Raw genomic sequence first — 15,430 nt, 5'->3', positions numbered from 1 at the left:
TAAATGAGGATAGGGTTACAACGTACTAGCTGTGAATACTGGAGAGAGAACACACAATACTGAAGAGCTGAAACCAGGTTTGAGGAAGCAGGAAAGAGGAGGTCCCAGTTAATTCCATGTATTGCCTCCTGTTTCCCCTCTACCCTGAGAACTCCTGTCTGTGATACATGTCTGGATCATAGTATTTGGTGACCACCACTCTGTTGGCAAACTTGCGGCCAGTGAGGGCCTGCATGGCTTTCTGACAGTCTACAGCAGAAACGTACTCCACAAAGATCTGAAACAAAAAGAACCATCAACCTCATCAGAATCCAAATAGCAAATAGATACATGTTACTTCAACAACAATTCATACTTCATGTGGTGTATTACAGTTTTTTATTTTGTTCAGACCAATTACTTATGTTTAACAACAGTGAAGAGCAGAGTCTCATTCTGTATTGAATAACCTCAGTTCAACCTTTTACCTTGCCACAGCCAGGGACCTCCACTCCATCGACAGGCCGGGGAATCTCCATGGAGCGCACGCTGCCGTACTTGCAGCACTCCTCACTGATGTCCTCCAGGATCTCCTCGTAGTCCTCGTCATCCACCAGCTCCTCAGGCATCACCATGTTGAGCAGGCACAGCACCTCCGTGGGCAGCCCAGAGTTCTGAAGTCCCTGCAGCCCAGGCACCTGCAGCGTCACCGGGGTCTCGATGATGGCAGACTAGGTGGGAGGAAGGAAAACAGGCCAGACAGACGACACACTTAGACTGCTGGTACTCACATTTGTTTCTTGCAATTCAAAATGCACAAGGGAACTGCGCTCACCGGATTGGCGTTTTTGGCCCCCACACTTGCTCTCTGGACGATGAGCTTTTTGTCACCCAGTTGCATGCCATTGAGCCCAGCCACCGCCTGACAAACATACACAGAAACTTTTCAAATATGGAATAGAACCTTAAAAACAAGATTGATTTGACACCAAAAAATTATAAACCATAACCATGAGAAAGCATAGCATTTGCTCATCCGTACCTGATCAGTCGCACTGATGTCAACATATTCACAAAAGGCATAACCTTTGGATAGTGACGTGGCACTGTCCTTGACAAGGTTGAAAGCTTTGAGTGGTCCGAATGATGTCAAGAGCTCCTTCACCTGCATCAGAGATGAAGACAAGCAGGGGCATAAGCGGGGTAATATGAATCCACCACATATTCTACTGAATTAATTCTAAGCCTCCATTTAATAGTCATGAGGAGAGAAATCATACCGAGGTGAATGGCCTGGAAAAGTGCAATAAATGACATGGTCAAAGAAAACAAAATACGTGTATCTTGTATTAAAAAATAATAATAATTGTAGAACGTTTATCAGTTTCAGTGTGATGAGATTAAGATTGCTTAATTACGAAGCAAATCAATTGTTTGTTAATAATTTGTTAATAATTTGTATATGCATACAACGGCTGATGTTTTACAGACGAACTCTATTTAAGTATGACATATACTAAATCCACAATAATCCAGGGAAACTATATATGAGATTTTTGAGAGCCCTGAATGACTGATTTTCTGTATGACAAAACATTAACAGGTACAGATAGACAGAACTGGATTAACAAACTTTGTGTAATGTATTTCATCTTATTCATATTTTACCAGAAATTCATTTACTTAACAATAATATAAAGTTATTAAACAGTAATAACACAAGTTGTGCTGAAAATTGTGCACTGACTATAAAATCCAATACTTATATTTGTTTACTACTTCACTTGAGCTATGAAAATGATGAACCCATCATCAAAGTAAACTGATTGGCTGTCACTTCATCTACAAAATGCACTTGTTTCATGACAGTACATCATGTTAACACAGTCTTCACTTTATTTTTAAGGCTGAGAACCACCCCAAAACCTAGCATTAATCGGGTATCTGTTTATTTTGTCCCACCCCTAACTAATTTAGTCCTTAACGCGTTTCAAAAGAGTGATGGGAGAGAGAGAAAGAGTAGCCAGGAAGGGAACCTGCTGGCTAGGAGTGTATCCGTGGGAGGAACGGAATGTCTTACTTGCCTTGTGTTACATGTTGGCATGGCAGCAGTAGATCAGTACTACTGAACAAATTATGAGCGCAGACTTAACGATCTTACAGGCCCCTAGCTGGGGACAAAGTGGGGGAACAAAAATGAAAGAGCTGTGAGTAGCAGTGACTGCAAGAGTAAAAAAGAATAAGGAAATAAACACCAGGGTACAATCAGGGTACTGTTTAGAAAGAAATCAGGAGGAATGGAAAGTTAGAATCCAATTCATTTAGTGCACAACAACATTGCAGAACTATGCCGGTTCCCAATCTCTCTGGAACTTGGAGTGAAGATGTAGCACAGTCAGGGCTTCATATGTTTGGTGTGAGGAATCATGGAATACGGTTGTTGGCAACCATTTGACTTAACCAGGAATTTTACTCAAGCCTGCATATTGTGATATCTAGGACATGTTACCTCGCTGCATCTTATAAACTGGACTTTGCTTACCTTTGTCAAATAAGCATGGTTAAAATGAGAAATTAGCATACAGCTGAACAGTTATACTTTTCACTCACGGGAGTAGTGATAATCAAGCCTATTAACCCACCCATTCATATACTTATAGCTCCTGCTAGCAGATGGTCACGCATTTATCCCATTCAACAGTATGTTTTCATGGGACCATTAGTGACTATAAACTACTTATCTGATAGAGATACTATTGTTATCTCTGAAATCAAGTGAACAAGATTGAAACTGGGTTGATGATTATGCATAAATAATATGTGTAAATATTAATTCACAATTTAGTTCAGGTCATGAAATCACTAGCTGAGTTTTTATTCAAACATATTAGAGCGATTCATGGTGTGAAAAATAATATGTTCACATTAACTAATGCTAATGAATAATGCTAATGAAATGTAATCTCATGATTGCTAACAGAAGTGTAACAACAAACTGCATAAAAGGAGGAGTTACTGGCATCTTCACAAATATCAGACATAAATACTACATTCATATTTTGATTTCCATACAACACTGGCCAAATTGTAGACACAATGAAAACAGAACCTGAAAAAATATGAATTTTAAGAAAATTGTAATTCAATTATTCAATGTTTTTCAAACAGCAACTTCTCCTTTGGGTAGGGTGTACATTGTGCATTGCACAAAAGCACTCTCACACCTGCAGGGTGTGACTGAAGCAAATGCTGTCGGTGCTGAATGTGTTAGTTCTTATAAGCATCTCTACACTACTAAACGCCTGCCATGGACTTAGGGCGAGGGAAAGAGCGTCAGCTACAGTTAAGTTCATACTGTCTACTTTAGGCCAAATGTTATTCCCATTGTTACTCCCTAGTATGTTTTATTCACGTGTGCCTATAAGCTTTATCTCAACCAGTGGAGGCTGCTGAGGGGAGAACAGCTCATAATAACTGCCGGAAAGGAGCAAATGGAATGGCATCAAACACCTGGATACCATTCCACTGATTCCGCTCCAGTCATTACCACAAGCCCGTTCTCCCCAATTACGGTGCCACCAACCTCCTGTGGCCTCAACATGGTTGTAAGTGTAAAGGACAAAGGTCAGTTCTCCCTCACCCAACCAGAACAGAATACTGTAAGTCTGTCACTTCAGTGACCAGTTCAAGAAAGTAATACAAATGAAAAGGGTAAGGTATGCTTGTGTTGTCAATGTGAAATGTCTGTTTGAGTGAAGTACCTGATCATCATTGAGATAGTTGGGTAGGCCTCCAATAAACAGTTTATGTGGGGAGTCTGGTACCACTGTGGACACGACACCTACAGAGACAAAAACAACAATAAACACATTCAACTGCAATATACCTGTACTGTAGCTGACATCTACTGGTGCTATGAATGTGAACTACATAACTAAGAAATCATGTTGCCACTGTACAAACCTGGGACATGAAAAGCAGGTTGCTCTGAAATGCCAGGTAGGGGCCGGTAGTCATGTGGTCGTCTTATCTTCAACGATTGACCTTGGAAAATTATTCCATCGAAAGCCATGGCCTGTGTGGTCTCATCGACAGACCGGAACTGGAGAGGAAGTTGCCAAACAGGGAGTTAGACAGTTTAAGTAAGTTATGAAAGGCAACTAATGTTACACACCAACATATACAGAAGAGAGAGGACATAAGGACATCATCTATACCCCCTATTACCAGCCTGTTCAACCTCTCCTTCGTATCATCTGAGATCCCCAAGGATTGGAAAGCTGCCGCGGTCATCCCCCTCTTCAAAGGGGGAGACACCCTGGACCCAAACTGTTACAGACCTATATCCATCCTGCCCTGCCTATCTAAGGTCTTCGAAAGCCAAGTCAACAAACAGATCACTGACCATCTCGAATCCCACCGTACCTTCTCCGCTGTGCAATCCGGTTTCCGAGCCGGTCACGGGTGCACCTCAGCCACGCTCAAGGTACTAAACGATATCATAACCGCCATCGATAAAAGACATTACTGTGCAGCCGTCTTCATCGACCTGGCCAAGGCTTTCGACTCTGTCAATCACCATATTCTTATCGGCAGACTCAGTAGCCTCGGTTTTTCTAATGACTGCCTTGCCTGGTTCACCAACTACTTTGCAGACAGAGTTCAGTGTGTCAAATCGGAGGGCATGTTGTCCGGTCCTCTGGCAGTCTCTATGGGGGTACCACAGGGTTCAATTCTCGGGCCGACTCTTTTCTCTGTATACATCAATGATGTTGCTCTTGCTGCGGGCGATTCCCTGATCCACCTCTACGCAGACGACACCATTCTATATACTTCCGGCCCTTCCTTGGACACTGTGCTATCTAACCTCCAAACGAGCTTCAATGCCATACAACACTCCTTCCGTGGCCTCCAACTGCTCTTAAACGCTAGTAAAACCAAATGCATGCTTTTCAACCGTTCGCTGCCTGCACCCGCACGCCCGACTAGCATCACCACCCTGGACGGTTCCGACCTAGAATATGTGGACATCTATAAGTACCTAGGTGTCTGGCTAGACTGCAAACTCTCCTTCCAGACTCATATCAAACATCTCCAATCCAAAATCAAATCAAGAATCGGCTTTCTATTCCGCAACAAAGCCTCCTTCACTCACGCCGCCAAACTTACCCTAGTAAAACTGACTATCCTACCGATCCTCGACTTCGGCGATGTCATCTACAAAATAGCTTCCAACACTCTACTCAGCAAACTGGATGCAGTTTATCACAGTGCCATTCGTTTTGTTACTAAAGCACCTTATACGACCCACCACTGCAACCTGTATGCCCTAGTCGGCTGGCCCTCGCTACATGTTCGTCGTCAGACCCACTGGCTCCAGGTCATCTACAAGGCTATGCTAGGTAAAGTGCCGCCTTATCTCAGTTCACTGGTCACGATGGCTACACCCACCCGCAGCACGCGCTCCAGCAGGTGTATCTCACTGATCATCCCTAAAGCTAAAACCTAATTTGGACGCCTTTCCTTCCAGTTCTCTGCTGCCTGCGACTGGAACGAATTGCAAAAATCTCTGAAGTTGGAGACTTTTATCTCCCTCAACAACTTTAAAAATCTGCTATCCGAGCAGCTAACCGATCGCTGCAGCTGTACATAGTCCATCTGTAAACTACCCACCCAATTTACCTACCTCACCCCCCATACTGCTTTTATTTATTTACTTTTCTGCTCTTTTGCACACCAGTATCTCTTCTTGCACATGATCATCTGATGATTTATCACTCCAGTGTTAATCTGCTAAATTGTAATTATTTGATTTATTGCCTACCTCATGCCTTTTGCACACATTGTATATAGATTCTCTTTTTTCTACCATGTTATTGACTTGTTTATTGTTTACTCCATGTGTAACTCTGTGTTGTCTGTTCACACTGCTATGCTTTATCTTGGCCAGGTCGCAGTTGCAAATGAGAACTTGTTCTCAACTAGCCTACCTGGTTAAATAAAGGTGAAATAAAAAATAAATAAAAATCTTCCGGCGCCGAAAAGAGATGGCCGCCTCGCTTCGCGTTCCTTGGAAAATATGCAGTATTTTGTTTTTTTATGTGTTATTTCTTACATCGGTACCCCAGGTAATCTTAGGTTTCATTACATACAGTCGGGAGGAACTACTGAATATACGATTAACGTCAACTCATCATCGTTCCTACCAGGAATATGACTTTCCCGAAACGGATCCAGTGTTTTGCCTTCCACCCAATACAATGGATCTGATCCCAGCCGGCGACCCTGTGCGACGCCGTAAAAGGGGCAAACGAGGCGGTCTCGTGGTCAGGCTTCGGAGACGGGCACATCGCGCTCCACTCCCTAGCATACTACTCGCCAATGTCCAGTCTCTTGACAATAAGGTTGATGAAATCCGAGCACGGGTAGCATTCCAGAGAGACATCAGGGATTGCAACGTGCTCTGCTTCACGGAAACATGGCTAACTCAAGAGACGCTAACGGAGTCGGTGCAGCCAGCTGGTTTCTTCATGCATCGCGCCGACAGAAACAAACATCTTTCTGGTAAGAAGAGGGGCGGGGGGGTATGCCTTATGATTAACGAGACGTGGTGTGATCATCATAACAACACACAGGAACTCAAGTCATTCTGTTCACCTGATCTAGAACTCCTCACAATCAAATGTCGACCGCATTACCTACCAAGGGAATTCTCTTCAATCATAATCACAGCCGTATATATTCCCCCCCAAGCAGACACATCGATGGCCCTGAACGAACTTTATCTGACTCTTTGTAAACTGGAAACCACACACCCTGAGGCTGCATTCATCGTAGCTGGGGATTTTAACAAGGCTAATCTAAAAACAAAACTCCCTAAATTCTATCAGCATATCGATTGTGCTACCAGGGCTGGAAAAACCCTAGATCATTGTTATACTAATTTCCGCGACGCATATAAGGCCCTCCCCCGCCCCCCTTTCGGAAAAGCTGACCACGACTCCATTTTGTTGATTCCAGCCTACAAACAGAAACTAAAACAACAAGCTCCCGCGCTCAGGTCTGTTCAACGCTGGTCCGACCAATCTGAATCCACGCTTCAAGACTGCTTCGATCACGCGGATTGGAATATGTTCCGCATTGCGTCCAACAACAATATTGACGAATATGCTGATTCGGTGAGCGAGTTCATTAGGATTCGCGCGAAACTGAAAGCATATCTATCAGACCCTGGGTCTCGACCCCGCCCTGTGCAACTGGGTCCTGGACTTCCTGACGGGCCGCCCCCAGGTGGTGAGGGTAGGTAACAACATCTCCACCCCGCTGATCCTCAACACTGGGGCCCCACAAGGGTGCGTTCTGAGCCCTCTCCTGTACTCCCTGTTCACCCACGACTGCGTGGCCATGCACGCCTCCAACTCAATCATCAAGTTTGCGGATGACACTACAGTGGTAGGCTTGATTACCAACAACGACGAGACGGCCTACAGGGAGGAGGTGAGGGCCCTCGGAGTGTGGTGTCAGGAAAATAACCTCACACTCAACGTCAACAAAACAAAGGAGATGATTGTGGACTTCAGGAAACAGCAGAGGGAGCACCCCCCTATCCACATCGACGGGTCAGTAGTGGAGAAGGTGGAAAGTTTTAAGTTCCTCGGTGTACACATCACGGACAAACTGAATTGGTCCACCCACACAGACAGCGTTGTGAAGAAGGCGCAGCAGCGCCTCTTCAACCTCAGGAGGCTGAAGAAATTCGGCTTGGCACCAAAAGCACTCACAAACTTCTACAGATGCACAATCGAGAGCATCCTGTCGGGCTGTATCACCGCCTGGTACGGCAACTGCTCCGCCCACAACCGTAAGGCTCTCCAGAGGGTAGTGAGGTCTGCAGAACGCATCACCGGGGGCAAACTACCTGCCCTCCAGGACACCTACACCACCCGATGTCACAGGAAGGCCATAAAGATCATCAAGGACAACAACCACCCAAGCCACTGCCTGTTCACCCCGCTATCATCCAGAAGGCGAGGTCAGTACAGGTGCATCAAAGCAGGGACCGAGAGACTGAAAAACAGCTTCTATCTCAAGGCCATCAGACTGTTAAACAGCCACCACTAACATTTAGCGGCCGCTGCCAACATACTGACTCAACTCCAGCCACTTTAAAAATGGGAATTGATGGAAATTATGTAAAAATGTACCACTAGCCACTTTAAACAATGCCACTTAATATAATGTTTACATACCCTACATTACCCATCTCATATGTATATACTGTACTCTATATCATCTACTGCATCTTGCCATCTTTATGTAATACATGTACCACTAGCCACTTTAAACTATGCCACTTTATGTTTACATACCCTACAGTACTCATCTCATATGTATATACCGTACTCTATACCATCTACTGCATCTTGCCATGCCGTTCTGTACCACCACTCATTCATATATCTTTATGTACATATTCTTTATCCCTTTACACTTGTGTGTGTGTATAAGGTAGTAGTTGTGGAATTGTTAGGTTAGACTACTTGTTGGTTATTACTGCATTGTCGGAACTAGAAGCACAAGCATTTCGCTACACTCGCATTAACATCTGCTAACCATGTGTATGTGACTAATAAAATTTGATTTTATTTGATTTTATTTGATAAGGCAACCTACCTCTAGGAATGCAAAGTTTTTATCCTGATTTATCTGCACAGCAAGCACAGGGATGCTAGGGGCTTGCGATAGGCCTGCAAGCCTCATTTGGGCATTGAAGAATTCTGCCATGGACTCCTAAAAACAGAAATAAATAATGGAAAAAATAACAGCTGAAACCCATACAGTAACTGCAAAAATACCTTGAAATACAATGTTGTCACTTCAATGTGCAAGACAACGTAAGTCCTCTGGGAAGTTTACCTCTGTCACACCAAAGGGAATATTGCCAACATAGAGACGTCGAGCCTGCCTAGTCATCTGACTGCCAACTAAGGGCACTTGGGTGGGTGTTACTGCCAACCCACTCGTGTCAGATGATGCCAGCAGGGCTATTATGGGTATCTGCCCAGCCGCTGAAGGGAAAAGTAGAGAGTAAGAGAAACTTCACACAACCTTAGTAACTGGCACTGTTCTTGACAATTAATTCTTACATGTATGAACTTAACAGGAAATAAATAAAACAGGGGAACATTACAGTGGGATATTAGCCACTTAACAGGCAAAGAGAAGCTGACAGATACCTTGCATAGCTTTGTACTGCAATGGTGTGATGTGTTCAAAGCCAGGGGGAGGCACATCCCAGTATCTGCAGGTCCTTTTCCTCCTTGTTCTTCGTGGAGAATAGCTGAGTAAACAGAATACATGTTGGCTCATTGTTGGCAAAGGTAACACTGAAAAGGCAATACCTTAGTATACCTGACATGCTGCTTTCTGTCAGTGAGTGGCTCCAGGTACTGTACCAGGGGCTAAATACTCACCTGTGCTTCTTGTGATCCCGCGAGGTGCTCCTCTGCTCCCGGCTCTTCCTGTCTCTACTGCGGCTTCGCTTCTCTCGGCTCCGGTTGCCACGGTCTTTGCTCCAGCTGCGATGTTTCTCACTGTGGCTCTGAGACCCACTGCCGCTCCTCTTCTTGCGTCTCTCCTTCTCTCTCTCTATGTAGGTGGGAAGAGAAAGGATGGAACATAAGCCAAGCTTTTGGTAGCTATATACAATCATGTTTCAGCATCATTAAGCACAATGGGTCACTATAATACACCTGACATACCTAACATGCAGAGAGGGGTTGTAATAAGCTAGTATGAACTCTTGAATAAACTTAATTTGATCGGGGTAAAATACACAGAAGCTGCTTCCAGCTATGTGAATAGATTTGACAGAAATTAGTTCATAACATTCCAGTGGGATGCTTATTATGGACCAAGATATAGCTAACCTACCTGCAAGCTGACCAAGCAAACGAAATTGATCAGTCAGTCTGGGATAGCTAGCTTGATTATCTTGGTAACTAGCTAGCTAACTCTAGCTGGCTAGTGCAATAGATCAGTGAGTGCATCTAGATATCTGGTGCAGCTATAGTTAGCTAGTTAACTAACTATCAATTTAGCTAGGTAACGTTAGATAAGCTAATTAACTCGAACTATAGCCATGCCATGTTTGCTAATCAATAAATTAAGTGGCTAGTGGTTAAATTAGCTAGCTAGTTAAATAAGCTACATCTGCATACAGCAGGACTAGCTCTTCTAGCAAAGCTATCTAGCTAACTTGACAACTAGCCACATAACCACAGCAATGCATGCTAGTTAGCTAGCTAATGTTAGTTAGCTATCTAAAAGCTAGATAGCTAGAACCATTGCAACACATCCAAAATTGAAGGCTGAAATAAAATGGGAAATCACCCTGTCGGTTCTCGCTCAGCTGTTTTTCGAATTCCTCAAAATCAGCCATGATTAATGCAATATTTGAAACCGATGCTATTCTGTATCTGCCTGACTGCCTTGACGGATCAGACTTGGCTGTCCAGAGTCCAGCTAGCTGGAATTGCACAGTACTGTAGTAGACGGCTCCATGGATTTTTCCAGTCGTCCAGGCAAACTGCTTGCGCTATCCATTCCACAGAATGATAGAACATAGCTACACAGTAGCAACCCAGATGAGAGAGTAGCCAAACATTCCAAGAGTGTGCAGATCGGGGAATATCATAGAAACGACGCGCAAGGGGAGCGTTCAAGAACAATCACACTTTGTATTTAGAGCAATCACACTTTGTAGAGTTTTAGTCAATCCTGTAATCGTAATCAATATGAGAAACTGAATGCCACGTGAGGATTAATTAGATAGCAACATGTTTTCTCTACAACACTTATAATAAAGTTTATTTGATACAGGTTGGAGATGGAGACATTGGGTCAACATTTGGCATGGAATAAGACAGCTCAAAGAAGCTGTGAAGCTGACTAAACAGTGCATGTGTGTGTATGTGTGTGTGTGTGCAGGGCTGGACTGCACATCTGGGGCCGATGTGCCATGAGACTTAGAGAAAATCTTGCGGTTTTAAAGCATTTTCTTTACTATTCTATATATTTTGCCATGGCTAATGACATGTTAATTTGCTATCGGGGGCCCTCAACCGATGTGTTCATAATATGCTATCTGGTGGGCCTGACCTCCAGGCTGCTCTCAACACCCCAAAATAAAATAATAATATTAACTTTTCTTTTGGGGGGAGGGGAGGGTTGGAGTCCCCTGGAGGTCCGGGCCCCATGGCACGTGCCCTGCGTACCCGTTCGGTAAGCCGGCCCTTTGTGTGTATGTGTCTGTCTTTCTCTCTGTGTGTGTGTGTAGGCTATGCATGTTCACTAGTACGTCTGTGTGAGTGTGTGTGTGTGATTCTTTGCTTTGTGGTGCACTAAATGAAAACAGAGCTAAATAGAGCAAGGCCTTAGCAATGGGACACCATCTCCCCCACGACCTCTGCCTCCTGCAGGTGTGAGCTGCCTTGCCATGCTAAACATAACATGTATACAACATGCATGGAAAATGACTGACTCAGCTGTGCGCTATTAAAAGAGCTCAAATCCCAAAGTATTGCTGGGGGGGTGGGGACTGCTGGTCAGAGCTACACTCTGAATGGGCTGGGGCTGGGAACATTGCCCCAAATGAGAAGACCTAACCAGGAATAGTAGCAGACATTTTTCCACCAGAGGTCTAGCCAACCCAAACCGTAAGTGGCAGTTGTGTGAATGATATCAAACCATACTATAGGTGTGAAATGGAGACAGTCAGCCAATGACACCCGGCCAGGACAGTATTTGCACGTTTTGTGTTGAGACACAGGGAAACTTGTTACTGTAACTGTATAGTTCCATGTTCTGATTTCATTGTAGTTGTGTAGGGATGGCAGGATAACATCTATGATTACGGTCTTTAGTTTTTTTTCACATTGTATCTTTATCGCATTTGTTTCATTCATGTTATTCTTGGATCTATTAAGTTTATCTTGGAGTTGTGCGGATGTTACCGTAAAGCTTTCGAAAATAACGTTGCTATAGTATTTTTAGGTCAGGGTATATTTGGAGCCTCCCTTTGGACAGACACACACTGTACAGTACATGGTAAACTGTGGCTTAAGTGCTATTACAACACCCAGTAGAACAAATACTGTGGACCAATCACACTTAAACTGTAATGGGACAAACTGGGACTGTCGTGGGTGGTTATTGCAAAGATATAGTAATCTGAGGAGAGAAAGTTACTGTAAAGTGACTGTATCTTATACTGTATGAATGTACTATGAAATGTTGAGTCACCTTGACTGTCTGACATATTCGGTATGCTTCACATTGACACTGTCCTAACTGAAGATGGGTTTCACTTTGCCCTTTGTGATAATTTGAGGTCATGTATCAAGGAGTATGTTTAGCTCCTTCTGATGAAACAACCAGACAGCATTTAGTAGAGTGATCATAAGCTCTATCTTTAAACTTGCTCTGTCACTACAGTACATGGTCAATATCTGTCTCTTCTGTTTCCATTTCAGAGTTATAAGAGTAACTAAAGGCTTAAAGGCCCAGTGCATTCAAAAATGTGATTGTTCTGTGCTTTATATATATTTCCACACTATGAGGTTTGAATAATACTGTAAAATTGTAAACATGATGATAACGCCCTTTAAGTGTAAGAGCTGTTTGAAAAGACCACCTGAAAAATCAGCCTGTTTTGGTGGGATGGAGTTGTGGCCTGCCTGGTGACATCACCAGTTGGTAAATTAGTTAATAGACCAATAAGAAAGAGAGCTCCAACACTCTCAGCCAATAACAGCTAGTTTTCAGTTTTCTCCTCCAAATCTGATCACTCCCAGACAGTCCTAGCTAAATTCTTGTTTGATAAATTTCCCTTTTCTAAAGGCATTTTTTCTTATTATTTTTGACCATTTTAATTGAAAACAATCACAGTAAGGTACTAATTGTTGCCCGGAAATGATTTGATATTGAGATCAAAACATCTGCATTGGACCTTTAACGGTTGTCTTTAACAGGGTCTTTTGGATACCAAAATCATGGACCCGGAATATCTGTTGGTATGAAATACATTTTTGAGAATGTTCAATATTCTCACTTTGATTATATAATCACCCATAGAATTTGAATTGAATTCTTATTCTATGTATCACTTCTCATCCATTAGTCAATCCATTGATTATTGATTCATCTTGAACATGCTTTCATCATATCATATAATGGACTGTAGACCAACGTGTATTTCTATAAGAATGCACTGCATACTTCTGAACAATACATTTACTGCCTGTATTTTTAATTCAAAACTATCAAGTTTTCTCACTGAACACTAAAACATGGCACTATATGCTACTGAAAATTATATTCCCATTGGTCTTTTCCAGAGTATGGACCCAGCTGCAATTCTGCTGGTGCCTGTTGTGGTGGTGGTAACAGCAGTGGTTATTTTCCTGCACAGTCTGGTGCTCAAGTTCTTGTCTACAGCAACGGTACGCAACAAGGTGGTCGTGATAACAGATGCCTTAACAGGACTGGGAAAGGGTAAATCCTTTGTTTTGATTTTGAAAAACAAAGCTCAGATATGAAGTGCACGTAGAAAACTGTTATTACATTGTTACTAAAACAGTATTCTGTCTGTAAATGTATTAATCCAAACCTTTGCAGAATGTGCAAAGTTGTTTCACGAGGGAGGAGCTAGAGTCATCCTTTGCGGAAAAACTTGGGAAAATCTTGAAGGTTTTGCTGATAACCTGACTAGCGCTGCAGACCCTAAATTAGTAAGTATGTCATAAATCTTAAACTCAACAGAGCAATTATATTGTCTTTATATGCCTGATACAAAGTTTAGTTTTATTAGCATTTATATGAATATGCATAAATTGTAAAGTGATCATGAATATCCTAAAGATTAATAACCATATATTACGATAATTTGGTCCTGCATCATTGTGAAATCCTCTTTCCCTTTCCTAGACCTTCCCTCCTAAACTTGTGCTGGTGGATTTCGGTGACATGAACAGCATGCCAGATGTGATCGCAGAGACGATGGAGTGTTATGGTTGTGTGGATGTGCTCATTCTCAACAGCAGCCTTAAAGTCAAGGCCCCAGTACAGAGCACATCACTGAAGATGGACAAGCTAGTTATGGACAATAACTACTTTGGCCCTATCACAGTGGCTAAGGGTACTATATCACAACAGAGCACAATTGAACTCAGTTAAAAGGAATTTGAGTTTGAGAGTTGTGTTACATTGGTCCCTTCCGCAGGTTTTCTGCCATCCATGATGTCGAGGAGGACTGGCCATGTGATTCTGGTCAACAGCATCCAGGGCAAGCTGGCTATGCCTTTCCGTGCCACTTGTGAGTTCAGTCATTTTCATACCGACAGTAGGTCTACTTCTGAATGTAGTTTGATGAAGTTTGAATGACCAGGTATTCAGATGTACAGTATGAGTTCCCTCAATAATGAAACAATTGTATGAGCGGGAGATCAGGGTCTGAATTTGGCTTCTGCTGGGTTTCAGATGCTGCCTCTAAGCATGCAGTCCAAGCCTTCTTTGACTGTCTGCGGGCTGAGGTCCAGGAGTATGGCATCTCTGTCAGCACTGTCAACCACACCTTCATCCTCTCCCCTCCACCTGGGGAAAAGACCAAGAAGTCCATCTGGTCAAGTAAGCTGCTGTCTCAGTTGATGATCTTAAAACTGTGTGTTGTGTTGGTCTGACTACCCTAACCAACCTTATCCTGCCCCCCCCCCCCCCCCTCCCAGTCTTCTCCAAACAGAAGGTTATGGGCATCACACCAGCAGAGGCTGCCAATGAGATCCTGAAGATTCTGAACAGCAAGAAGAGAGAGGTGGTCATGGCTCACTCCCTCCCCAAGATGGCCATCTATGCCAGATCCCTTTTCCCAAATGTATTTTTTGCTGTGATGGCTGCAGGGGTGAATAATGCTGCAGGAGTGAATAATATTGCAGCTTTAGCAGACTCAGAGGAGCTGTAGTCAACATAGCATTGGATTGGCACTGGATTCTGGATACACACCACATAGAACTGGGGATAAGATGATGTGTTGTGCCAACAATTATTACTGTCAAATATGGAGGACCAGCTGAGACCGGAATGAAAAGAGAAGAAGACAAAACGATTATTGAAATGTTAGAATGTTTTCAATGCTGTATGGACACAGGTGACTGAAAAAGAAGTTGGAAAAATATTTACTTGGAAACTAAAATAACTTGGGTATCTCATAAGGTACACAACTTGCTTCAGTAGAACTGTCATATAGCAGAAATGAGGGAAACTGTTGTTTGTGTTATTGGGAACCGTATATTTGGCCTACTGAACCTAGAAATAAACCTTGTTTTGACCTCTGTCTCCTTGTCTTTACCTTTCATAATATATGTAACATTGGTAAAGAGACCACTTTGTAGCCTAC

The 15,430-nt window shown here is 43.1% G+C and overlaps 2 protein-coding genes across 3 annotated transcripts; one reads left to right on the top strand and one right to left on the bottom strand.

The window, feature by feature from the left end:
• LOC139565395 (splicing factor U2AF 65 kDa subunit-like) lies at positions 1-10,608 on the bottom strand. Its single transcript, XM_071385699.1, has 11 exons — positions 10,372-10,608; positions 9,453-9,627; positions 9,216-9,319; positions 8,896-9,047; positions 8,653-8,769; positions 3,943-4,081; positions 3,741-3,820; positions 1,022-1,144; positions 815-901; positions 468-710; positions 1-277 (listed from the first exon to the last, which is right to left on the bottom strand). The coding sequence occupies exons 1-11, from the start codon at positions 10,418-10,420 to the stop codon at positions 140-142; spliced, it is 1,407 nt and encodes a 468-aa protein (XP_071241800.1). The 5' UTR covers positions 10,421-10,608; the 3' UTR covers positions 1-139.
• Positions 10,609-11,586: 978 nt separating this feature from the next.
• LOC139565241 (dehydrogenase/reductase SDR family member 7C-B-like) lies at positions 11,587-15,361 on the top strand. Of its 2 annotated transcripts, XM_071385410.1 has the most exons (8): positions 11,594-11,696; positions 13,011-13,052; positions 13,377-13,533; positions 13,657-13,769; positions 13,966-14,176; positions 14,261-14,353; positions 14,518-14,664; positions 14,763-15,361. In XM_071385410.1, the coding sequence occupies exons 2-8, from the start codon at positions 13,032-13,034 to the stop codon at positions 14,993-14,995; spliced, it is 975 nt and encodes a 324-aa protein (XP_071241511.1). In that variant the 5' UTR covers positions 11,594-11,696; positions 13,011-13,031; the 3' UTR covers positions 14,996-15,361. The 2 variants fall into 2 exon arrangements, with proteins under 2 accessions (XP_071241514.1, XP_071241511.1); XM_071385413.1 differs by lacking the exon at positions 13,011-13,052 and having other exon boundaries at positions 11,587-11,696.
• Positions 15,362-15,430: the final 69 nt, after the last annotated feature.

Source organism: Salvelinus alpinus, chromosome 36 (genome assembly GCF_045679555.1).
Source record: "Salvelinus alpinus chromosome 36, SLU_Salpinus.1, whole genome shotgun sequence".
Taxonomy (NCBI): Eukaryota; Metazoa; Chordata; class Actinopteri; order Salmoniformes; family Salmonidae; genus Salvelinus; species Salvelinus alpinus.
This window is presented reverse-complemented; position numbering and strand designations above follow the sequence as displayed.

Excerpts from the sequence above, each read along its gene's own strand:
- LOC139565395 (XM_071385699.1), bottom strand. The coding sequence starts at position 10,420 with ATGGCTGATTTTGAGGAATTCGAAAAACAGCTGAGCGAGAACCGACAG. Across the intron at positions 9,628-10,371 it reads GCTGAGCGAGAACCGACAGG|AGAGAGAGAAGGAGAGACGC; the intron begins GTGATTTCCCAT and ends CCACCTACATAG. Across the intron at positions 9,048-9,215 it reads GCAGTACAAAGCTATGCAAG|CGGCTGGGCAGATACCCATA; the intron begins GTATCTGTCAGC and ends TTTTCCCTTCAG.
- LOC139565241 (XM_071385410.1), top strand. The coding sequence starts at position 13,032 with ATGGACCCGGAATATCTGTTG. Across the intron at positions 13,534-13,656 it reads CTTAACAGGACTGGGAAAGG|AATGTGCAAAGTTGTTTCAC; the intron begins GTAAATCCTTTG and ends AAACCTTTGCAG. Across the intron at positions 14,354-14,517 it reads TATGCCTTTCCGTGCCACTT|ATGCTGCCTCTAAGCATGCA; the intron begins GTGAGTTCAGTC and ends GCTGGGTTTCAG.